Raw genomic sequence first — 26,474 nt, forward strand, 5'->3', positions numbered from 1 at the left:
CTAGGACAACTCTTTTTGTATTTTTTTTATGACTCTATCGATGTACGACTTACACTACAAAGACACACAAAAAAAATAACTTTAAGTTCTTTGAGAGAAACTACTCGGCATTCTTCATACCATTGAGTTGAAATAACAACTCAAGACGAGGTCCATCAAAAGCTTTAGTGTATAAATCAGCAAGATTATCATCAGTAATAACCTTTTCTAAATGAATAAGCTTTTTCTCAAAACAGTCACGGATGAAATGATACTTTATATCTATGTGCTTGGTGACTTTAAAGTTTTTCGGATTCTTGGTAATATCTATGGCAGATTTATTATCAATACAAATGGGAGTATTGGAGATATTCATACCATAATCGCACAGTTGTTGCTGTATCCAAAGCACCTGAGAACAGCAATATCCATCAGCAATGTACTCTGCTTCACAGGATGACTGTGCAACAGATGTCTGCTTTTTGCACTGCCACGATACAATTCTCCCCCCTAAAAGCTGACATCCACCTGACGTTGATTTCCTATCCGAGTTGTCACCACCATAATCCGAATCAGTATAAGCTACGAAGTCAAAAGAACCAAACATGGGATACCAAAGACCTAGACGAGGCTTGGCTTTCACATAACGAAGGATTCTTTTTGCAGCTTTCAAGTGAGACTCTTTCGGATTAGCCTGATATCTAGCACACATAGAAACAGCAAAGGTAATATCTGGACGTGAGGCTGTCAGATACATCAAGGATCCAATGATAGCTCGATATTGAGTAGCATCGACGGATGGATCATTAGGCTTATCAGGACACAACCCATGATTAGTTTTAATGGGAGTAACAGCATCCTTAGCATCAGACATGCGAAACCGAGTAAGCAAATCTTTAACATACTTGGTCTGATGTATAAAGAAACCATCTTTCAGTTGATCCACCTGTAGTCCAAGGAAGAAGTTTAATTCCCCCATAGCACTCATCTCAAACTTAGCCTTCATGCTCTGTTCAAATTCCTTGCACATTTTGTCATCAGATGAACCAAAAATGATGTCATCGACATAAACCTGTACAAGCAAGTAGTCCTTCCCTTTCCATTTAATAAACAACGTGCTATCTATAGAACCTCTGGTAAAACCACTTTCCTTCAAATGTGTTGACAATTTTTCATACCACGATCGAGGAGCCTGATGTAAACCATATAAAGCCTTATCGAGACGATATACTTTATTAGGAAAGTCTGGATCCTCAAACCCGGCAGGTTGTTCGACATACACTTCTTCTTTAATATCACCATACAAGAAGGCACTCTTTACATCAAGCTGATACACCTTAATACCCTTATAACTAGCATATGCAAGAAATAATCGAATAGCTTCAAGTCTAGCTACAGGTGCAAATGTCTCATCGTAATCAAAACCTTCTTGTTGCTCAAATCCTGTAACCACCAATCGAGCCTTATTTCGAGTAACTACACCTCTGTCATCGCGTTTACAACGAAAAACCCAACGCGTTGTTAAAGGAGATTCACCCGGAGGTAAGTCAACTAACTTCCATACCTCAAGCTTTCGAAACTGAGCCAATTCTTCTTGCATCGCCTCAACCCATGACGGTTCCTTAAGAGCCATCCCAACATTCTTAGGCTCAACCTGAGAGATAAAGCAGTAATACAAGTACCAAGTAATTGCCCCAGTATCCTTTACTTCAGCAAACATACACGACGGTTGCTTAGATTGATTCCTCGTGCGAACAGAGGCAGAAGCATCACCAATGATTTGTTTGACTGGATGATCCTTGTTGACTCTGGTTTGAGGAACCTTATCGACAGAAAGATCATTTCCCAAATTCGTCTGCACATGTTGCTCTGGAGTTTTGTAATCTGGAGTGTTAGGCGCCGCCTGAATTTCACCTTCCGTGTCATCAGTATCATAGAAAGGAGAATCGGGTAGAGGTACATGAAAAGGATCAGTAGGAACTATAGGAGCAGGCTCTAAGGGTGAATCTGCTACTTTTGTCCCACTAGATTCTCCAGATTCAAAGGTAGGCGCAACTATTGGTGAGGAATCAGAAGAAGAACCAGAAACTGGTCCACTATCCAGAGGATCATGAAGAGTAACGACATCCTCCACTGTTGGAACACCTGCAAAAGAAACAGGACCACGAAAAGAAGTGAAGACACCATCATAATCAAAATTATTAGCAGGACCAAGGTGTACAGCAGGTTTATGACTGACAATTACGACATTTGTACCAAGATCTACTTTGCCAGTCTTCTGATTGTACACTCGCCTAATCGGTGTACTTAGAACATAGCCCAAAAAGAAACCCTCCTCAGATTTAGGTTCAAATTTCCCTTGAGGAAGAGTTTTAAGAAAAGTGCACGGAACACCGAAAGGCTCAACATTCTGTAAATTGGGCTTTTTGTTGTGTAATAGTTCATAACTAGTCTTCTTAAACCGTTTAACTGTCAAAACCCGATTCAGAATTTGACAAGCTGTATTCACTGCCTCTCCCCAGAAAGTAATAGGAAGCCCTGAATCAGCAAGCATCGTCCTGGCTGTCTCAATTAACGTCCTGTTCTTTTGTTCAGCCACTCCATTCTGTTGTGGCTCATATGGTGCACTGTACTGATGTTGAATTCCTTTGGTCAAGCAAAATACAGTAATAGTATTATTCTTGAACTCAGTACCATTGTCACTCCTGATTCTCTTAACTTTGACTCCATGGACATTTTCAACTTGCTTGACAAAATCCATAAATCGTTCGGCAGTTTCATCCTTGGTCTTCAGAAAAAATACCCATGAGTACCTCGAGTAATCATCAGTGATCACCAAACAGTAAGACATTCCTCCAATGCTTCTTTTGTTCACAGGACCAAAGAGATCCATATGAAGTAATTCGAATGGTTTGGAAATAGAGTTGAGTACTTTGGATTTATGCGGATTCTTATGTTGCTTCCCTTTCAAACACGGTACACACTTATCTTCCATCTTAAACTTCTTAACAGGCACACCATCAACTAATTCAAGACTGATAAGTTCATTCATCTTCCGAAAGTTGATATGTCCCATTCTACGATGCCATAGGAGAGATTCAGACTCATTTGCCTTGCTCAACAAACAAAGGGGCTCCTTTGGATTATCAACACCTAAAATTAAACCATAGATGTCTCTCTTCCTTGGAGCTTTGAGCATAATCCATTCTTCTGGAATAACAAAACCCGGCTTCAAGATGTATGCCTCCTTTTCTGTGAAATGAACATTGTTGCCCTTATCACAGATCTGTGAGACACTCATTAGATTGTGAGTAAGTTGTTCCACATAGTTAACTCTTTCTAGAGTTAGTTGTCCATTGACGACATCTCCTTGACCGGTGATGTTGCCGCCCTTGGAACCAGCAAAGCTAACATATGACCCATTTATACCAGTATAATTGGACAAGAGCTTCTTGTCCCCTGTCATGTGCCTGGAGCATCCACTGTCAAGGTACCACAAATGAATAGGTTTCCTAGGAACTCCCTGCACATAAAATGAGAAATATTAGTTATCATTGGGGACCCAAACCTTCATAGGTTTGGGTCGTCCCTTCTCATCCTTGAGAATCAGTTCAGTCCAATATCCATTGCTAGAAGCCGTGGGTGTGACTTGATTCTCAACTTGTCTTCTCACTGGAGAAGACTTCTGACCTTTCGTCGGAGAAGGTCTTGGGGAATGAGTGCCAAAAGAAGGTCTAACACTTGAATGAATTCGGTCATAAAATGAATTACGACTTGGAGGTATTTGTGACCGACTCGAACTCCCACTGGGGGTAGTGAATCTTTGTCCCTTAGGGGATGAACCTTTTGGTGGAGATTCACGTCGTTGAGGTATAGTAAACGGTTTTGTAGAAGATTAAACTTTAGTCTCATAAACCTGTTTATCATTACCCAACCCCCTTTTTCCTTCTGAGGTGGAAACCTTTGAAGGAGAAACCGATCTCCGAGGTCGATTAGGACATACACTGTAAACATGACCTTTTTCATGACAAGCAAAACAAGAGAGGACCTTAATCTTTTTCTTTGTATCTACCTTATTATTGGTACTTACAGATTCACTAGAGTCCTGTGATTTACTTGTTTTACTAGGATCCTTATGGTCTCGTTTGGTCGGTGATATCCTAGACTTACTTGGGGACTTCTTTCGAGCAGGCATTAAGATATGCTTCAAAGCCTTAGTTGCTTCGACATTAACAACTAAATCATCAACCTAAATTCGTGACCTAAGACTTATATTTATAGGTTGTACAAACAGACTGGGCCTTATTAACTTAATAGTTCTTAGCCTTTTAGAATTATTGCATCGGACAACAGATTGTGCACTTTATGTGCTCTAACAAACTCCCCCTTGGCCGGTGCAATCAATTCTTCACAAACCGATATTAATTATAGAAAGTCTAAATGAATAGCCTCCCCCTTAACTTGAGATATCGGATCTTCAATGTTGAGACTCGATCTTCTAAAACTGCAATCTCATCTTCAACCTGCAAAATCTCTATATCTTCATGAAAACTAACCAACCCAACACTTCTCGCTGTAGTTCTCCCCCTCAGTAGTAGCACCTCCAAATTAAACATCAGCAATCTTCCACCCTAGGATTTATTGCCGGAGACTCTGCTCATCTTGCTTAATTGGCATGTAATGGCGGAGTTGAATTTCCAACAATCAACATCAAATCAATCAGCTCTCACAAAAATAAGAAACTCTGTAGCTTGAATCACAAATTGTAGTATCATGAATCCTGTCTCAACTAGTAGTGTCTGACTCTGTCTTGTATCTTCACAACTCTACCAATCACCCGAAGCCTTTCTAATCAGATATCCTCTTCAGTTGTATACGCTGCCATACACAAAGATCTTTATCTTCGTGACTGCTCCTCTTAGTCACCTGATATCATCTTTATGTCTTGGAATATAGATAAGATTCAATCTTCAAATACTCAACAACAAGTAACCAGCTTCATTGCACCAACACTTCAACAGTTCAAACCGCTATATCAAAAAGATCAACTTCTAATAATACTCCAATAATAACATGATGATCTTCAAACTCGAACATTATAATACTTTAATCACCATCAATCGTTAAACTGAATGAATGAACATAATAACCTTTGATCTTCAATGAATGTCGAGTAGTTCATATTTTTGCTTAGAAATACCGAGGACTGAAAGTTTTATCCCCCCCCCCCCCATTTCTCTGCAAAAATCGTGAACTTCAGCCTGTCTTAGGTATCTCCTATCCTGTATGAGGTTCCAAATGGCCTAGAGCATATAACAACTGCAAACTCTTCGCCGATAACAGGGTACACCATTTTCCCTCCAAATTTTTTGGGAAAAACACCTTTACGTGAAACATTGGTATTCACGTAAATTATTGAATCTAAGATGGTAGGAAAAATCTGATGATTGTCGAAATTTTGTGCCAAAACCGTGCCAAATATGCGCGAAAACGGACCAAAATTTTCCAACCATTACCAAATTTTGAATCTCGCGTAAAAATCCACTTCTAAGACCATAGAAGAAAGTAAATTTTACTCGAGATTTCCCGCCTTTTTTTTTTTTTTTTTTTTTTATAACTACCCTGTTGTGTGCTTCCATGTAATTGATCTTCTGATGTTGAAACACACTGAACCTCTAAAATAGCTTGAGAACATCTTCGTCGTCTGATAAGAACCATATACGAACTTGTCTCAACTAGAACGACTATCTTCGTGATGACATCAACTCTCAGTTAAACTAACTTCTTGATGACATCAGCACGAACTTAGATGTTATCTTCGTAAGAACTAAGTCTGCATGAAACGAAGTTTAAGTTCGTGAGAACAACTAACTTCGTAAGTGCAATCTAACTTCGTAAGAACAAAGTTACTTTGCAACCAAATGCTAAGTTCGTAAGTGTAAGTTCGTGAGGTGAAAAAGGTTAAGTTCGTGAGGTGTGTTTGGCTATTTTGGGTTAAGTTCGTAAGGTGAAGACCTCATCTGTACGAAGTTAAGACTTAAGTTCGTAAGCACAACTAACTTCGTAAGTTAAATTCGTTTCCTATCTTCGTGAGATGAACTTAAAACGAATTTAAAGTTAAATTCGTTTCCTATCTTCGTTTTGCAAGATTCAAAACGAATTTAGCAGATCTGGTCGAAATTCTTCATCAAAAACCTAATTTTCAGATCTCGTTTGAGGAAATATCATCCTCCAAAGCTCTGATACCACTTGTGAGTCCCTCGATAGCTATAGATCGCTCTCGAGATCGTCTATGATTATGTCGTGAGTGCGGAATCCTCACGAGATAACTAGTTTGATTAGTAAACCGGTATATCGCTAATTATCAAGTAAATAATCAGCCGTATTATACTATCTTCGTTTCTATAAGATATAGAATGAACTTAGGTGTCTGGTGTACTTGTATGTCGAACGTCATCTCTTATTTTAGGGTATTCGTTCGTATATATATGTTTCAGGTCGAACTGGGCTTGCTGGTTAGATACAAGACTTAGTTATATTCCTAAGTATTTCATCTTAAGGAATCCTAACACATATTATGTTTGTACTTGTATATCACACAACAAACATCATACATAACACACATATATATAACACCAAAACATGTAATCGATCATTACCAAAACATAAAGTCCATAACCTATCAATTACATATATAGATACGACATAAATTAACATAATGTCTCAATCTAAACGACATATCAAATCTAAGTTGTTGTTGTCACATCAACAAAAAGGTTTCTATTCACTAAAAATCATCATGCATCATGAAAATCATTGTGCATCAATTGCTTCGTGAATCTTCGTGCATCAATCTAACCATGATCTAAGGGTCAAGATCTTGTTCTATTTGTTTTACTTTAATATTTGTTTTACAATATACAACATATATTTAATTAAGGGATAAAGGCATGGGAAGAGAACCAACTATGACCAAAAGGCTATGTAGATGGGTACATTAAATAGCCTTTACATGCGCGCCTTTACATAGCCTTTACATTGCATAACCCAAAAAACATAGTTGGTTACACTAGATAGCAAGTCGAGTAGATGGGTACATTACATAACCTTTTGGTCATAGTTGGTTACACTCTCATGCGCGCCTTTATCCCTTAATTAAACTGTTATTGCATATTTTAGGATAGTGATCTGTACACCACCAGTTTTTGACAATATTTCACTAAATATATTTTATTGTTGTACAATACAAAATTGTAAAACACATTTAGTGATGTATCGATAAAAACTTAATGTACAGATCGCCTCCCATATTTTATAAAATATTTGTTTATTTTATAGAATATTTGTTATTAAAATGACACGTATGCGCGTTTTTTGTTTTATCTTCTTTGGCCTAACGAATACATACGTGTACTATGCTATTAATTGATAGTTGTTTATGGTTAAGAAATTGACATATGATTGAATGTTCCATGTGATCTATGTTAAAACTTAAATGTACCCAATGTCCCTATGCGTACGTGTATGTATATGTATTATGTATATATATCCATGTATTACTCGCGTATTAGACGTGTCTTTGTTAAAAAAATCTAAATCTTGTTTTTGATATATAGATCTGTTATGATGTTTATGTTTATCAAACTGAACTAACTGACGAAGTGTTCATTTATACAACGACATGTACATTTCTCATAAATGACAAATGATTGGTCTCTCATATATGATACTCTAATTAGCGGTTGAAGTTAACTCCTATCTACCCATTTGGATTTTTCAATATCATACTTTTGACAATATAATTGCGCATGTAAATCAGTGTAAAAACCACGTACGAAGCTACTTTATGTTTGATAGTCAATGTCAATTGTCATGTCGTATGTTGTTTTTGGGTTATGTAGAGTTCATAAGGCATTTTTGGCAACATTTCAAGTCAATTACTTATGTCTCAACATTTTAGATAATATGCAACGTGTCAAGCTTAAAGTTATACTGATCGAAAGAACCTACAATATCCGATAAAGTGGAACTTATCTATAGATGGGACCATGAAGTCAGTTAATCGTACACACAAAACCGAGTAAAACAATAAAAAGTGGGATTTGACATTTCATTACATGTTTTTTCCCGGTAAGTTAACTTTTACACTCTTTGTCTACTGATATTGAGCAATCCATCCATCACTACGCAAGTAACACATGGGCCGGTGAAGTCTTTTCTTTTGTATGTTATTGTTTGGTGACACAACAATATATAGTTTATTTGATTGAGCAACTTTAACCGAAAGAAGAAATTACAATTTTCCGTTTCTTAATTAAAAGCAGATTTTGTATTTTTAAATCATCTTTTAAAGTTGACAAAAATTTTGCAATCTAGGTCCAATCTAACTCGAGTTTTTGGCCCCTAAGTTACCCACGTGAATGATGTGAGGCCGTGAGGGTGTCCCCTCTTTCTCAATTAAAATCATTTTGTCAGTCATATTTTCTAATAATAATTCAAGCCTCCAATCATCTTTTTCTTATATATTTTCGGGGTTGCCTTATATTATCCGACGATAACCCAAAAACAAATAATTACAACATAAACTTTATCTTTTTCTCAAATTACAATTTTAAACTACCCAAAATACCCATCTTTATTCACTAATTTAAATATCTCTATCTAATATACCTGTTATACCCTTAATGAAATAATTTACAACATAAACTTCCAATCTATAAAATAACTACACTACCAATTTTCAAATCAATTACTTTTACATTCACCACCGCATTGCCTCCCCCATCACCCATCGCCGCCACCGCCTCTACCACCACCATTATCGCCGATGCATTGAGCGAATATATGACTCGTACATAATAAAGGAGCAACCCCTTTTTTAAATCTCAATTAAGGAATTGAAGTACATATAATATCCTTAATTAAATAAATTTACAACATTAATCTCTCAATCCTTAAAATAAATACAATAGCTCCTTTAACATCAATTACTTTTACATTTACCACCATTGTCGCCCCCACCATCGTTGACGTCGTCACCCATCATCGCTGCCACCACCACCATCACCCCGCGCCACTACCACCATCGTCGCCGCATTGCGGACCCATATCGCTGCCACCACCACCATCACCCCGCGTCACTACCACCATCGTCGCCGCATTGCAGACCCATATAGTTTTATGGAAACTTAGATTTATCATTTGGATGGAAAACAGAGTTATAAATGACTTGATATAGTCTTAGCTTTTTCTTTTACCACCATCATCCCGCGCCACTACTACCATCGTCGCCGCATTACGGACCCATATAGTTTTATGCAAACTTAGATTTATCATTTGGATGGAAAACAGAGTTATAAATGGCTTGATATAGTCTTAGCTTTTTTTTTTTTTTTTAAAGAGCTAGTCTTAGCTAATTACTATTCACCAAAATCATTACACTACAAGAAAAAACATTTATACCTAGGGATTGAACGATGAATGATACGTATATTATCGGGATGTCATTTGAACATATTCGCAGATTACAAAGGATTGACTCGTAAAGTTTTAAAATCAATTCAGAGTTAGTAATTAAGTAAAGCTCAAATGTCATGTGCCTTGGTCAAAAAATCCCAATCCGTATTAAGCTTTGTGCTAATCAATTTTAGGCCAAAGTATTTTTTTCGTCCTGTGGTTTTTTGAATAATTATTTTTCATACTCGCCGTTAACTTTTGGCTAAAATTGTCTATGTGGTTTGCATTTCGTCTCTGCCGTTATAACTTTGCCGTTAACACCCTCACATGCAAGTCACGTGAGGGACATTTTTGTCTTTTCATAGACTTAAGTGCAAAAATCGTCCCTGTGGTTTATCGTTTTTGCATTTTTTCGTCCTCGCCGTTAACAAATCCAGGAATTTTTTTAAAAAAAAACAAAACAAACAAAAATTATAGGTACCAATTTAATCCAAACAAAACAAAAACATATATACCTACATTTGAGTATCTGTTCAATCACTTTCAAATGCAAACACATACATACAATGTTTTAAATACCGGTAGTATTACCCACAATACCGGTATTGGAGGGTACCCCGGTATAACTATTTTTGATATTTTCGGTATTACCGTTCCGGTATTCACATTTTTATTTTTTGAATTTTTTAAAAAATTATTTTTATACTTTAATGTCATTTTTTTTGTAATTTGTAAACTTTCTTGTATTTTGTTATAAGGTACCTATTTTTTTTAGTGAGTTGTAATTATATTTTGACTATTTTCGTTAAATTATAATAAGTTTTATAACATTTTTTAAAAAAATAAAATAAATTAAATTAGTTGTACTGGCCGATATTAAACTAGATCCTCATATGTAGGTGTATATATAGGTTTTTGATTTGAGTTTATTTTGGTTTTTGATTAAATTTTTGTTAAATACAAGGATGAAAAATGCAAAAACAACAAAACATATGGACGAATTTTGCACTTAACCACAGGGACAAATGAGTGAAAAGACATATATGCCCCTCACGTGCAAGGCAAGTGAGGAGGTTAACGGATTCAAGGACGAAATGCAAACCACATGGAAGATTTTAGCCAAAAGTTAACGACAAGGATGTAAATTGCTTATTCGAAAAACCACATGGACGAAAAAAGTACTTTGACCAATATTTTAATATCATTTGATACGTTACCTTATTTATGGTTAAGCTAATTTCTTTTATTTGATTGACGACTTTCAAATACAAACAAACCATTTCACTGTTAAATAGTATAGCTCTCAACTCAAATAGAAACAAACTACGTACTTCACTGTGTTATCTTTTTTTTGAATACCGAGTGTTTTTTTTAGGTGATTTGAATTTAATGTAATTTTCTCTTCATATATCCAAATCTAAATTTAAGGGAGAGTCATCTTTGGAAAACCTCTGACTTAAGTCTTAAATTTTTTTAAATATTAATCCATTTATTTCCTTATTGGGAAAATGATAGGTCATCCTCATATGTACGTACCCATCCATATCATCCTCAAATGTAGGTCATGTATAAGGATCTCATCAGGTACATACATGGTGTTAGTTTGTCGTCGTTGTCTAGCTCTAGGACGAAGAAATCCCATACAACATCAACTTATACAGTATATCTTATTTTAATATAATAATCATTGAAAATATATCTTGGTCGTGTAAGATGAACGACTAATTAAAGTAAAACAATTAATTAAGTAAAAAAGCACCTAATTAAAATAGAATATGGTCTCCAATGAGTTATCATTATATATACACAACACACTTTGTAAAGTGGAGTATAATAATGATTCAATGAATGGGAATAATGTCAAATGAGTTTGAAACACAAACCAAATTCATTTCCAAAGGTTGAAATAAAATAAAGAAGTTGGCTGCTATAAATCTCCAAAGTCACCCAATGAACCTTCCTTCTGATTTCTATACCTTTTCCATTCCTAACCCCACAACCCCTCCCCTATATATACACCCACATATATTTGATATCCCATCAAACACTACTCAACTTTAACTAAATTCAATTCAACCCAATTCGATCCCTACATTATTCTTCAACTAATTAATCTTTTGTTTACTTTCTTCTACTACTAACTTATTTGCAATTACTCCTTCATTCAAATTATTCAATGGAGGTCACCATGAGGAACCCCAACAGCAACTTGTCAAAAATCGCAACCAACGACGGACATGGTGAAAACTCGCCTTATTTCGATGGTTGGAAGGCTTACGACTCCAATCCTTTCCACCTTCAAAACAATCCCAATGGTGTCATTCAAATGGGTCTTGCTGAAAATCAGGTATATATACGTACATATACACACGGACACCAATTAATTACTATTATTGTTATGTATGTACGAGTACTATTTTACGTACTGATGTAGTAGTACATGATATGTTTGGTATCATCAGCTCTGTTTCGATTTGATTCAAGAATGGGTCGAAGCGAACCCGAATGCTTCAATATGTACACCACAAGGTGCGTTGGACTTCAAAGAGACAGCCATATTCCAAGACTACCATGGGTTGCCAGAATTCAGGACCGCCATCGCTAATTTCATGAGCCAAGTTCGTGGAAACCGTGTTAAGTTCGACCCTGACCGGATTGTAATGAGTGGTGGTGCCACCGGAGCTCATGAAACCGTTGCTTTCTGCTTAGCTAATCCCGGGGAGGCATTCTTAGTTCCCACCCCATATTATCCAGGGTATATATGATCACTTTACGTACATTAATTAATGAGTTTTTTTTTAATTAATTAGCTAGTATATATATATGTTAGACTAATTAAATTATATATAATAAAATAATAGGTTCGATCGAGACTTAAGATGGAGGACTGGAGTGGTACTCTTGCCAGTTGTATGCGAAAGCTCGAACGGGTTCAAGATCACTAGACAAGCTCTTGACACCGCCTACGAAAAGGCGAAGCTAGACAACATTAAGGTCAAAGGGTTGCTTATAACGAACCCGTCGAACCCATTGGGTACTTTTTACGACAAAGATACCTTAAAAGACCTCGTAAGTTTCATCAACGAAAAGAACATCCACCTCGTATGCGATGAGATCTACGCTGGCACCGTAACGGATGGTGACGAGTTTGTCAGCATTGCGGAGATTGCAGATGAATGTGGCAACGACCTTGACTTGATTCATATAGTTTATAGTCTTTCTAAAGACATGGGGTTCCCTGGTTTTAGAGTGGGGATCATTTACTCGTACAACGATCATGTGGTGGCTATTGCTCGTAAAATGTCGAGCTTCGGCCTGGTTTCAACCCAAACTCAACACCTGCTCGCGTCTATGTTATTAGACAACAAGTTTGTCGAGAATTTTATTTCCCAGAGCCGGATCAGGCTGGCCCACAGGCACGATATGTTTACTCGTGGGCTGGCCCAAGTCGGGATTGGGAGTCTGGAGAGCAAGGCGGGCTTGTTCTTTTGGATGGACTTACGTCGGTTTTTGAAAGACCCAACTTTTGAATCGGAGATGACGTTTTGGCGAATTATAATTAACGAGATCAAGCTCAACGTCTCTCCCGGCCAGTCTTTCCATTGCTCCGAACCAGGTTGGTTTCGTGTTTGCTTTGCAAACATGGACGATGAGACCACAATGATCGCGCTAAGGAGGATTAAAACATTTGTGTTAAAGAACAAGATGCTCGAGATCAAGACCAAGAAACAATGTTGGTCACAGAACAACCATCTGAGGCTATCGTCGAGAAGACTCGACGATATATTGACTCCTCACAGGATGTCACCACATTCTCCCCTCGCCTGGGCAATGTCGCCTCATTCTCCGCTCGCCTCGCCTCTCGTCCGCGCGCAAAATTAGGCAACCGGCCGGTACGTACAAATGGCTAGCCAGGCCTTGTGTACGATATGAGTGTCATTAATGCATTGTTTACAATAGATATAGTAAAGTTTTGACCTATAAGATATCAAGGTTGGGAATCATAGGTGAGACAAATTTATTATTTTGTCTATGACAAAATTATTTGGTGCATGACAAAGACATGTCCAATTGTATTAAATAAAAGATAAGTTGAAATAAAATGTAATGATGATATATATATATGAAACTTATTTGTTTGATTTTAAAATATTGTGATGCTGGGGATGATACACATATGTACGTTGTTTTTCAAAGGGAAGTTCCTTTAATTATTGATTTAATGGGACCGATATCTTGTGGGCTTTTGGAATTCGGACATGACAATATATACCAAGAAAATATTGAAAAACTAGGTATTATTGTAGTCGTACTAGATCATAGCTGATCGGGATCAGTATTTAAGTTTGGTGAAATTTTTGGACCGATACCATCAATACATATAAATTTCATTAATAATTATATGTATGGAATACGGTTCGAAATGTTATGCTAAAATGATGTCCTACATTCTAATTAAGAAATATAACAAGGTTTAGTTTCTATGATGTTACCACAAGCCGATACATGCCACATCAAAGCTCAAAACAGCCCATATATATATGTCATTAGTTAAGCCAATGGATTTTAGCTTTTTTAGTTTTTATTGATAAACAACGCAGACAAGACAAAATAACAAGTATATATCCACAGTTCCCAACTTACTTTTAACACATTAAAAAGAAGTGCGTGATCGATCATCGTATTTTTTTTGGGTAAAAAGGGTACAATTATACCCCGGTTAGTATATATAATCACCCAAAAACATTGAGGTTCAGGTGATATGTCTGGGTATCATATCGACTATATACATGAACATGCAATAATAAGCAACAACCAAAAACCTAATGTGAGAAAGTGACATACCACCCTAACAAGTCACAACCAATCTAGACAAACAAACATGTAAATCTATCTAGATATACACAAAACAAACTCAATTATGGAGGATCAGTAAGCAGAGGAGAAAGCTTCCATCGAACCAAAACTTCTTCAACTCTATCATCGTATTCAATTCTTGCTAAATCGATAATCGGTATTATGATAGAATAGAATGAAATGGGACGTACATTAGCACTGTGTTTTCAATATTGTTGAATAAAAGAAAAGAAATGATAAGATGTGAAGATTGTTTCTTTCCAAATTATCTCAAATGTGGAGATAAATTTTTTTTAACAAAATTAACTAAAATTTCCTTTCAAATCTTAGCATTTCATTTCTTTTTCATCATCGGTATTATGATAGAATAGATAGAATGGAATGGGATGTACATTAGTTGTTCAAGTTACGTAATTGAAGACCAAGCATCGTAACTTTACTTACCTCCAAAGTACAAGTCAGCAAATAACACAACAATTTTGACTTTTCCTCCATAGTAAATTATCAACGCTGGCTGTGCTGTCTTAAAAATTCACATTTGACCAAATCACAAGAGATTATTACGAGTATTATTATTGTTAAAAGTCAAAAAGTAACTATAGTTTGCATCTGACGTAAACAAATATATATTTGACCAAGCCCTTTGGGCTTATAATAAGTCCACCCACTTGAAAATTATATATGCTGAAAGCCTGAAAGTGTACCCCCGCAGTAGTGGATGACTTTTTTGGAAAAAAAAAATTAAATATGCGCCAAAGTGGCCAAAATGTGGTACGGTATCGGTGGTACCGAAACGCTACCAGGAAAATCCCGCAAACTACATGTTTTCCTTGTAACAACACCAAACACGAATACTGGTCTCGATTCCGAGTTGAATTCGATACCATTATTATTTGGTACCATAATCGGAACGGGATTGATATTCGGGATATTAATTATCTCATTCCTACGCCATAGTGGGCATTAAGTATATATATAAGAGTCCTTTATAACCGGCCGCTACAAACAGGATGATAGGATAAGGCTCAATGAAAGCACCAATAGATAGGTTTACTGAGAAAATCTATAAACTCTCAAAGATAGTGAGACATTCTTTCAATAATATTCTGCTTGATTTCCATCGACATAACACTTACATCTCTACATAATATAAATGTCGCTTCAACGAAATATTAGTTGGCATGCTTTAGAATCCAAGAAACCCCAAAAATTCTGGCATGACAAGTTAATAGGAACTCTACGGATTAGTTATTTAAGAAGGGCAATTGCTTAGTTATTTGGGAAGTGCGGTTAACAGAGCCTTCAATCTTCTCGGATACGACCCCTCATCCATATATTTTTACCCGTAACTGCTTCACCTTCAATCTATTTCTCTTTCTCTAACAATTCGTCTCTTCTAATTTATGAAAAACCTAATTCGTCTTTCTCTGTCAACAAACCCCCTCTCTCTTTCTCTGGCATTTGAGTGACAAGAAAGATGATGCCAAGGTACTGTTTTGTTATTAGTATTTTTATAATCATTCTAATTGAGATTTTGGTGATGGCGTATCAAACTTTTCATACATTGTCTGTTTATTTTCCGACTTATATTATTATCAATTTTTTAGATTTTTTCTCATGTTAAAACATCATCATCTAAACTTGGTTGATTCAGGTTTGAACTAAGAAGATACTTCCTTCATTATCCATGTTAAACTCCATTATCTTTGTATGAATCTGTTTGATTTCTTTAATTTTCTCTGATCTCATTTTATATACTTCAGTTATGGATTGTCATCAACTACTTTTTATTTAGATAAACACAAAGTGTTTGATAAATTGTCTCAATGAAATTTAGGATATTCTTTCTGAATCATATTTATACTACTGCTTTAGGTTAGATTCCTGTTGTTAATCTATGTCATATGATTTCGTTTACAACACATATATAGTAGATATTTGGCGAAGCTGATTATGTAAGCATTGTTTTTGTTATATCTTTTATCTTCTTGTATATTTGAGTTGTATGTGAAAGTTAAGTTTTAAGGCTTTTTCAACTTCATATTCTTTTTTGGTCATCAAAAATTTCCATTTTTTTCTAAAATTAAACCTAGATAGAAGATAAGGTATTAATGCATTGTTGTATCCGGTTTATTTATCATTTCTTTTGGCTCTTAAAGACTTGTGCTTCAATGAAAAAAACATATTTTTACTTGATAAATGTTGCTTTCAATGTAATGCTGAATAAATCGGTCTGACTGTAATGGAAAATGATAGCGAGGAGGAACGAGTGAATAGTATCCGGAAAAAGAAATCAAGTCCTGCCCAAAGTAAAACCTATTATATGGGATAGATTCTACTTGCTGAATTTTAACTATTTTGTGTGGTGAAAATGCAAGAGCTTAATTCACCGGTTTCTCACCCTCTGCAACCCAAATTATTCTCAAGTCGATATTTGGCAGGGTTAGCCACGTACTCATACATTTATTCCTTTTGTTTCTCCAATTGCCTTAGGCCTCTCCTTATACCGCGTTTTCCCGGCGTCAGACGCGCGGCGGCTCCTCGCCGCTAGTAGCACCGCTGCGTCTTCTCTGTTTCTTCCAAATTTAGCCGCGCGGCATAGGAGTGAAGTGGGGTCCGCTTGTGTAATAAAGTAACATTAAAAAAAAAGAAAGTAGCCGTTGCTTTTTTGAATCATGTAGCCCGCTCCTTTTTTTTTCCCTATTTAAACCACCACCACTTCTTCATTCTTCACATTCATCCACCATTTCACATACTCACATCTCCATCATTCTCTCAATTTCAAATTCATCAAAAACCTTCTTTCTCACTTCATCCACCATGCCTAAAAGAACCAACAAAAACCAAAACCAAAATCAAACCACTAACCAAAACCTTAATCAAAACCCACCCCAATACCAATACCAAAACACTATCGATGAATTTGATGCGTTACTGGTGGGATCTCCCCCGTCCATGTCTTCGTTTAACATGATGGGGGCATCTAGTAGCTCGGGTGCTATGAACCAATCATATGCAGTTGTTGCAATCACCACTGCTGAACGAACAGTTTCAGCAGTTCATGTTAATGCAACAATTTAATCAATTTCAAGCTACGAACTCACAATTTCCTCAATTCCAGATCCCTCAATTCCAGAGGCCTATAGGTGAGACTTCGTCTCAACCGGCACGTACTAATGTCGCCTCTGTCGAGGAAGAAGTTCCTGCACCGCCCAAACGGTTGACGAAAAAAGGGGTTGCTGTAGCGGATAAGGCGAAGTAGTTAACTCGGGAGGCGGTTTTGTTGTCGCAGGCGTGGACACATGCTTCTCAAGACTCGAAAGTGGGGGTAAGCCAAGACGAGAGAATGTTTTGGGCCAAAGTGGTCGAGGGGTTCAACAGTAACCGCCCAGCAGGAGAGCGCAATAAAAGTCAACTACAATGCAAATGGAGCAAGATCAAGAGAACCACCAAGCTGTATGGAGCAATCTTGAAGAGATTGCTAGATCAAGGTCGTCAGAGCGGGACAGATGACAGACAAATTTATGCTGCTGCTCATGAAATCTATGAACGGAACCATGGGCCACCCCGATATCCATATGAAGAGTGTTACGATGTCTTGAAAGATTGTCCTGCATTTTGGCAAGACGATAGTGTTGCCAAAAGAACTGCAGCTAATTATGTTGATTTGGGAGAGGATGAGGGGCACGTTGGGGCTGGTCCGAGTGTGCAACCAGATGTGCCTTTGAATCAGTTGTTTGGAGACGACCCAATTAGAAGACCACCGGGTCGTAATGTTAGCCGCAAAATGTCTAGTGGCTCAGATGCAACTTCCAGCCGTGGAACCGGTTCGAGTGGTCAGATTTGGCGTTGGCCAAGCTTGATCAAATGCTCCAGATGCAACAAGAGTCGATGTTTAAATTTGAGGAGGATAGGAAGAGGATAGAGGAGGAGCGTCAAGCAAGACAGGATGAACGCTTCCGGAAGCAGGTGAGGAAGGCGTTTGGGCTTCTGTAGCAGCCAATTCCGGCCGGCATTGACGAAGATGAGTTGGAGCAGATCAGGAGTACCTGCAAAAACCTCATCGACAAGTACGACCCATATTTTAAGGATATCTAAATGTAGTTTGTCTTTTCCGATTAAGTGTGTTTTAATTATTAGCTTTAATATGTTTTTTTAGGATGTAATTTTAATTTTTGTGTATTGTTTTGTATTTAAGAATAAAAATGTGTTTGTTTTAAAAAATTGAATGTGTTTTTATTTATTTTTAGTAAAAGAAAATAATAAAATGAATAGTGGAAGAAGTGGGGAAGAAGTGGTAGTATAAGGGTGGAGGGAGCCAGAGCGAGATGGAGGAGAGAGTTGGCGGCGAGCTCGCGAGATGGAGCGAGCTTCGGTTGCCGGTGAGGGGAGCTGGCGCGAGATGGAGCCGGCGAGTATGTATCTCGCGGAGAGTTGGAGAAGACAGGGACCATTTGTGAAACTTTTCAAACGGTTATTTGATCGTTAAAGGGACTGTCGGTGTAAATTAAGACGCTCCAGGGACCATTTGTGACAAGTCTGGCAATTTTTTTTTTTTTTAAATTTCTATATAAAGGGTCGAACCTATTACACCAAAATCACAACCAAACACCATTTTTACTCTATATTTCTCATTTCAAACACAAATATTAACATATTTTCATCATATGGATCCATCATCTTCATCATCATCGTCGTCTGAAGCAATTTCTTCGGCTTCGGAATTTTCAATTCCTTTGCCGTTTCCAAATTTATCCACGGGTAGTAGCCTACCTTTTTTGTAAAGTGTTCTTGACGCGGTTGAAGACGACACGGCAAGCTCAACCGAAACCCGCGCCTACATCGAGCGGTTTCGGGAACGAGCTCACGAAACGCTTATGCGTGACTACTTTGTTGAAAACCCAAAGTTTGGTCCGGTTTGGTTTTGTGAAAGATTTTGAATGAGTCAAAGGTTGTTTTTGAAGATTGTTGCTGATATTGAGCAACGGTTCGTTTACTTTCAACAACGTATAGATCGGTCGGGGAGAAAGAGTTTAGCTACCATACAAAAATGCACATCCGCGGTGGAACAGCTCGGAACGGGCAACCCTCCAGATAACTTTGATGACTACTTGTGCATGGCAGCAAGAACTTCTCGGCGAAAGTCTTGATCATTTTTGCAACGCAGTCATCGAGTTATATCGTGACGAATACTTACGTAGGCCGACTAGTCATGATGTTGTCCGGTTGTATGAAGCGCATGAACGGAGACACAAGATTCCGGGAATGCTAGGAAGTCTTGATTGTACGCATTTTGTTTGGAGAAATTGTCCCAAAGCGTTGAAGGGACAATACAAGAGAGGTGATCATCCATACCCAACAATTACGCTTGAAGCCGTTGCTTCACAAGACTTGTGGATTTGGCATGCTTTTTTTGGTCCTCTAGGGTCGCTCAACGATATCAATGTCTTGATGCAATCGACTTTGTATATGTGGGAGCGAAATTCGACGGCTCCTGACTCGTCTTTTACCGTAAACGACCATCGTTATAAACGGGGATACTATCTTACCGATGGAATCTATCCTAGGTGGGTAACTCATGTCAAGGCAATGCCATATCCGACTGAAACAAATGACAAGAAGTTCAAGAATCGGCAAGAAAGGATGTGGAGCGAGCGTTTGGTGTTTTGAAAGGAAAATGGGGGATTTTGAATCAGCCAATGCGAGCGTTTGGTGTTTTGAAAGGAAATTTTTAATATCTAAATGAAATGTATGTGTTTTCCTTATATATTTGATTAGTTTATATTAAAAATGGTTAGTTATGTAAAGTTTATAAAGTTAAGGATAAATTATTAAAATGTGAAGAAAAGGTTGGGAGTTTTGGATGCCACTAAAAAAAGGTTGAAAAAAGGTTGGAGGGTTGAAATGAGGTGGAGTAATTTGATTGGATAAAATTAAGGGTTGAGCTCTCCGGCTCCCTCCCCCCTAAGGAGGGGGGTGTTCTTGGGGTGTTTTAGGAGAGAGAAAACTGATGAATAGTGGAAGAAGTGAGGAAGAAGTAGTATGTATAAGGAGGGGCCTTATTTTATTTAACTTTTGAAAACTCTTTTAGATTGTTTCTTATATTTTCAAGAAGATTTATCATATGTCTCTCCTACCATTTTAACATTAGAGCTTTATGTTTCATGCTGGTATTTCGCTGCTCTTCCAACAACAGTTTGAAGAATTAGCAAGGCGAGAGCATGGTGAATCTGCAAACCAAGGAGCTAGGTAATAAGAGGAGAGTGATTGGTATTGTTGTCTTCTGTTTTTCATGATTGGATGACCAAAAGAGAAAGCAGCGGGAAAAAGCTAAAAGCTGAGGTGATTAAGAAAAGCATATGGACTTAATTTAGTTTAACCCTTTAGGACCAGTAATCAAATATTTCATACTAGAAGAGATCAAAATTTTGAGCAGAAATAAGGTCTTTTATGGGCATGCTACACATATCGGCAATATGTAGTTTGCACATGAATTGACTTTTGATAATCTTTGAGATCAAACTAAAGTTAGTTTGTGCCAATTTGTATTTTTTAAAATGCCATTAGTAACAATTATTCTAATTCTTTAGTCGCACATACAGTGATAAGCAAGAAGTTGCGAAGAAAAGGAAGTTAAGAAGAAAAATAAGTGGCAACGATTAGATGAAATTACGATTTCAGTTTATTCGACTCATGAAAAAGCAGGTAATTTGTCATTCCTTTCTTATTAAATGTTGAAAAATACCTGGCATATGTGTCGTTCCTTTTTTTTTTTTTTAAATGATTAATAGTTTACTCACTCTTCGAGTTTTGTCATTTTTTTTTGTCAAAACTTCTGACTTTTGCCCCATAAAAATTCATGTTTAACGTTCTTTAAGCTGACCCTTTTCTTTTTGCAATGTGAGGACAGGGTCAATGGAGATACCCATGTTGAATGACTAATAGACATACTTGGATTCTTGCTATATCCTACAAGTCATATGTGATGTATATGGAATTCCAAAGTCAATGAAGAAAATGAGAAGGTCATTGAGTGTTTACGGATCAACTAAATGCAACCTGAAAGTAAAAAAATCAAAATGCTTTAAAATACGGTGAATATCACTTTTGACATTGACCTCCATTCATTCTCTCTTTTCGTAATGTCAGCTCAGGGATGAACTGAGAGATGAAACTATACAACTTGCAAGTGACTTTTTCCATATTCAGTTGATTTAATCCATTGTTCATAAACTACTAAGAAATAAATACAACTATGCATTTTAATATAATGGAAAGTCCACATTTGACCAAGACTTTTAAATTTTGACCTTGATGATCAATTATATATATATATATAATATCATTAATGTCAAGGCTAATGAACAATAGCTATTTTGTTTTTTTTTTAGGCTTTGGGGTGGAGGTTGGCTGTTTGAAACTCTCCCCCCTAACACAATTCTTTTACTTTTTTTTTTTTCTTATATTTTTGAGGTTTTACAAAATTATTCCTTTGTTTTTATCCTATTTGTTTTTCACCCCCTCTTTTTTTTTCTCTTGCATTTTTTTTTGGTTTTTATCATTTCATGTTTTTTAAGTTTTATTATATATATTTCGTTTATATATTTTTGTGTTTTTGTAATGTTTTTACATTTAACAATTGCATCATATTTGTAACTTTTCATTTTGTGTTTTATATTTTCTTTTTTACTTTTTTAACCTTTTCTTTTGTCTTTTCTATTTTTACCACTTGGTTTTATACTTTTTTTTTATGTTCTTTTTGTTTTTCTTTTGTTTATTGGTGTTTATTATATATTTTTTTCGTCTTTTTTGTATTTTTTCTATTATGTATCATTTCGGGTTTTTTGTCCTAACATTTGTTTTTCCATATACCTTTATCACATTTGGCTTTTGTATTTTTTTCTTAAACTCGAAAATGTGGGATTCTAAAATATAATATGAATGCTAGCGTTTTCAATATTTCATATGTCATTAAACACACATTCTCACCATCAACTACGTTTCTTACACGCCAAAGACATCCAGCTATGTGTCAAAACATGTCACTGTCGTCGCCTAACGGGCACGTATTGGTTTTTAGTTAAGCGGTTATGGATTCAATCTTAGTAAATTACCTTAACGTAATTGTATTAGTAAACTAAACGTAATCGCAATAATTGAAGTCGCGTAACGCGCGACCAAATTTCCTAGTTAAATGTAGTGGTGATACAATTGGTGAGATAGGTAACAGGTGACAAGACAAAATTTTGACTATATTCGCATGATGCACCATATGGATGTGGCAGTGGGCAGTAATCTTTTATTGTCTTTTTAAATGTGGATGACTCCAATAGTTACTGGGTATGATGTTTTCAACTATGTCATATATTTAGATAACTTGATCCAAAGTTTTTAATCTCAAACTCATTGCATTAATTATTTAATTTTGGTTATGTGCTTAATATCGGTCTCTTTAATACTAGATTGTTAGAAATGAGCTGGAGACATCCGTGAAATTGGTAGACTCCCTAAAAAATTGCAACACTTGAAAATTAGGATTCATAGCCACTTGCGCAAAATATGATTAAGGATTCCCTTAATTACATTTTTACCAACTAACTAAGGCAACTCATATTTTCAACTTATGATGACCGTCAATAACATTATCAAATTGTGTATCTCAATAAATGTATTATTAAGTTATTAAATGTATGTTTAAATGTGAGAATAAAAAGTGATGAGGAACCTTAGTCTCGGTACCATATTAGATACACATCATCCCGTATGGGCTCAATAATGTCGGTAAAATACATTCATCTTATTTTCACATGATTTAAGTACCCTTAAAGATTGAATTTGTCTCAATTTTACATGTGCGCTTTGATTTTATTGGTAAAGAATCACTCCATCATATATGGATTTTGTTACATTTGTTGTTGAATACATAATTACATATATATCTTTTGACAATTAAGATTTATTAGATCATCTTAACACATATAATGATCAATCTATATGGATACATTTATTATGTCAAACTCAATTAATATATTCTTTGATGCAACTTTAAAATAAGCTAAAAATAATTATTTAAGGTTGCTCATGCATCACACTGGGTCTAAGCACTAATATATATATATGTGTGTGTGTGTGTGTGGTAAAGTTATTTTGAGAACCTTTTTTTTGCGAGAACCTTTGAGAACTTTTCAAATCAAGCCCAACCGATGATTAATTATTTTTTAACTGTTTTCTGAATAACTTATGTGTAATTTTTAAGTTTATAATTGTGTGGATGCATGTTATCATCCGTTAGATAAATATGTGGAGATTTGGATTATTGATCACATGTACACGAATATTGCTATGATCACATGTATGCAAGTGGATCACATGTAATCATAGCAATATTGGTGCACATGTGATCAAGAATCCAAATCTCCACATAATTGTATAACGGATGATAATCCATGTCTCCACACAATTATAGACTTCAAAATTACACATAAGTTATTTAGAAAACAATCAAAAAACAATTTTCATGTAAAGAATAATCATCGGTTGGACTTGATTTGAAAAAAGTTCTCAAAGGTTCTCGCAAAAAAAAGTTCTCAAAATATCTTTTCAATATATATATAAATATATATGTATATATACTAGCGTTGTACCCGCGCGATGCAGCGGGGAATAAGAAAAAAATGCCGGTGGTTTGATGGTGGTTTGTGGGGCGGCGGCGATGAAAAAGAAAAAAAAAATAAGCCGGCAGCAGTGGATGGTGGTTTTTGGGGCGGTGGTGGATGGTGTTTATGGGGGATAGCGTACATAGAAGGTGGATTGCGGCGGTGGATGGTGGTATTTGGGGCGGTGGTGGATGGTGTTTATAGGGGGAAAAAATTAGAGAAGGGGGGAGGTAGAGAAAATCGGAAATCGGATGAACGTATGTGTGTGTAATGAGCGTGATGGAGAAAAAATTGGGTAGTGTAAATTAGGAGGGCATAAAAAACATTTTAAAGGTAGAGGTGTTAAAAGGGGGTGGGGTAGTTTGCTTATTAATGGAGTATATATATATATATACTCGGCCCGTATCACAAGAGTTCAGAGACTTCGATCAGTCACAATAAGATTTCCTACCGAAAGTTAATAAGTATTATCAAGAATTCAAAAGCACATGTATATTAGATCATATACATGCATGAAACATATATAGATACTATATGATCTTCCGGAACGATCTTCAATTCGTACATTTGATTATATATATATATATGTGCCCCCAAAATAAAGTTGTCAAGAAATAAGACAGCAATTAGGATTTGGATTTTCTTCCATAATAACATAGTAACCTCCTTGTGGCATACGAGGATTATAATGGGGTTCATAGTTCCATACTCTGTAAGTTTCATTTGGCTCCTTCTTTTCCTCTTCTTTCTTTGGTTCTTCCTTCTTTGGTTCTTCTTTCTTTTCCTCTTGTTTCACTACCTCAACTACTAATAGCTCCGTTTCACAAACCTTATCTAGTTTGTCAAACCCGCATATTGGATCAAAGATACCGACTACCGTCAGCTTCTTAGAATTCATATCAAAGTTTATAGATTCAATCCCTACGTTACGTACTCATATTAATGTTATACGGTTAAACTTTAGACGGGCAATAAAATTGTAGGTATCGAATTGAAGTGTAATATTTAACTGGAAACGTACACACGGAAAATTACCTTTAACACTGGAAATTGCCTTCATGGCCTTCTTTTTACATTTTTCATCATGTATATGCACTCCATATATCACTTTCTGCCATTAGTTATAATACATAATTAGATTTACCATCAAGTGTATCATAAGTCATTAATTTCTAACTCCTTTCGTCCCACTAAACTTGTCCACTTTTAAAATTTTAAAATCAAAATTTTGACCATAAATATCTTTAGTTGTGTTATATAATAGTTGATAAAAGTTATACTAATAAAACACACATCAAAATCACAATCAATTAATATAACTTTCATCAAATAGTATATAAACTAAAAAAAATATTTATGGTCAAAGTTCGTATAGTTTGACTTTGAAAATTTAAAAATTGACAAATTTAGTGGGACGGAAGTAATTAATAGTGTGGATACGTGTATGCGTGTATGTATTTATGCGTCTGTTATGATATAATAGTATTGAACAACAAGATATATAGATCAATATATAATATAATGAAGGGCTGAAACCTGACCCTGGGTTCAGCCATGTTGAAGGTTGGAGTCTTCAACCGAAAAAACCAAGATTTTTGTTCGTAGTAGCAATTTGAGTGTATGTGTGTACTTTATATATGTAAAAAGTTAAGGTGCATGTTTCTAGCTTGTTCAACACGTATATATGGGGGAATACACTACACTACATACACAAAATACGTTGTGGTGTGGGGGAAAGGAACTTTATTAATATTAATTAGGGGTTTTCCATTATGGTATCCTCCAGGGTTTTCCTTAATTGGGAATGATAACGAGAGGACGTTGTAATGAATCGGGGTTTACATACTGCCTATTTGAATGCACCTGTGAGTACTTGATTGGTAACAACTAACTCATCGTTTTAAATAAAAAGAGATATAAAAACACACAGACACCAAAAATACCATGTACTCTTTTAGTATTAAAAATTTGGGTTTTGTTAAACAAAGTTATAAGGGTTTTCGTTAAGGTGTATTAATTAGTTGTACACTTACCATAAAATTCAGACAATAGGCTTTTAATATGAAAATGTACAATCTTTTTATGCATATTAAGTAAAGCCTTAAAGGCTTTGTTTAGCATTTTTCTAAAAGTTTATAGCAATAAATTTGACATATATTATAATCAAATTATTAGGTTGAACTTAAGATACGTACAAATTAATTCATTTTCGGCATGGTTCAAAACCTTGCATGCATGTAAAAATTATACCCGCTTAGGTAAACATTTAGAAGCACGAATAATTATCGATGTAATGAAGCAGAGTAATTAGTATTTGAGAGTTCTAACTTCTAATAAAACATATCAATCTATCATCTTATGTTTATCTTTTATCACAATACATATGACAATAACTTGTAGCAAAACTACAAATAAAAGGGTTGAAATCAATAGTTGGATAGACAAATAAACTCACTTTCGAAGTCCCTCTTAATTGGTGGCTTTGGGAGAATGTATATGAACCACGTACGTACCCTTTATACTTTC

General features: G+C 35.9%; 2 protein-coding genes and 1 long non-coding RNA gene across 5 annotated transcripts; 2 read left to right on the forward strand and 1 right to left on the reverse strand.

The window, feature by feature from the left end:
* Positions 1-11,490: 11,490 nt before the first annotated feature.
* Positions 11,491-13,555, forward strand: LOC122579855 (1-aminocyclopropane-1-carboxylate synthase-like). The gene is made up of 3 exons (XM_043752107.1): positions 11,491-11,782; positions 11,898-12,190; positions 12,297-13,555. Exons 1-3 carry the CDS (start codon positions 11,612-11,614, stop codon positions 13,315-13,317), a joined length of 1,485 nt encoding a protein of 494 aa, XP_043608042.1. The 5' UTR covers positions 11,491-11,611; the 3' UTR covers positions 13,318-13,555.
* Positions 13,556-15,295: 1,740 nt separating this feature from the next.
* On the forward strand, positions 15,296-21,563 carry LOC122579092. The gene is made up of 4 exons (XR_006320602.1): positions 15,296-15,780; positions 20,489-20,634; positions 20,895-20,997; positions 21,203-21,563. It is a non-coding gene; the product is annotated as an uncharacterized LOC122579092 (long non-coding RNA).
* Positions 21,564-24,425: 2,862 nt separating this feature from the next.
* Positions 24,426-25,634, reverse strand: LOC122580496 (heavy metal-associated isoprenylated plant protein 39-like). Of its 3 annotated transcripts, none has more exons than XM_043752774.1 (3): positions 25,490-25,634; positions 24,984-25,059; positions 24,426-24,782 (listed from the first exon to the last, which is right to left on the reverse strand). In XM_043752774.1, exons 1-3 carry the CDS (start codon positions 25,502-25,504, stop codon positions 24,556-24,558), a joined length of 318 nt encoding a protein of 105 aa, XP_043608709.1. In that variant the 5' UTR covers positions 25,505-25,634; the 3' UTR covers positions 24,426-24,555. The 3 variants fall into 3 exon arrangements, with proteins under 3 accessions (XP_043608709.1, XP_043608708.1, XP_043608707.1); XM_043752773.1 differs by having other exon boundaries at positions 24,426-24,869; positions 25,485-25,633; XM_043752772.1 differs by having other exon boundaries at positions 24,426-24,869; positions 25,490-25,632.
* Between the last annotated feature and the right edge of the window lie 840 nt (positions 25,635-26,474).

This window comes from Erigeron canadensis, chromosome 8 (genome assembly GCF_010389155.1).
Source record: "Erigeron canadensis isolate Cc75 chromosome 8, C_canadensis_v1, whole genome shotgun sequence".
In the NCBI taxonomy this organism is placed as follows: domain Eukaryota; kingdom Viridiplantae; phylum Streptophyta; class Magnoliopsida; order Asterales; family Asteraceae; genus Erigeron; species Erigeron canadensis.

Excerpts from the sequence above, each read along its gene's own strand:
- LOC122579855 (XM_043752107.1), top strand. The coding sequence starts at position 11,612 with ATGGAGGTCACCATGAGGAACCCCAACAGCAACTTGTCAAAAATCGCA. Across the intron at positions 11,783-11,897 it reads TGGGTCTTGCTGAAAATCAG|CTCTGTTTCGATTTGATTCA; the intron begins GTATATATACGT and ends TGGTATCATCAG. Across the intron at positions 12,191-12,296 it reads CCCACCCCATATTATCCAGG|GTTCGATCGAGACTTAAGAT; the intron begins GTATATATGATC and ends ATAAAATAATAG.
- LOC122580496 (XM_043752772.1), bottom strand. Across the intron at positions 24,870-24,983 it reads GGCAATTTCCAGTGTTAAAG|GGATTGAATCTATAAACTTT; the intron begins GTAATTTTCCGT and ends TACGTAACGTAG.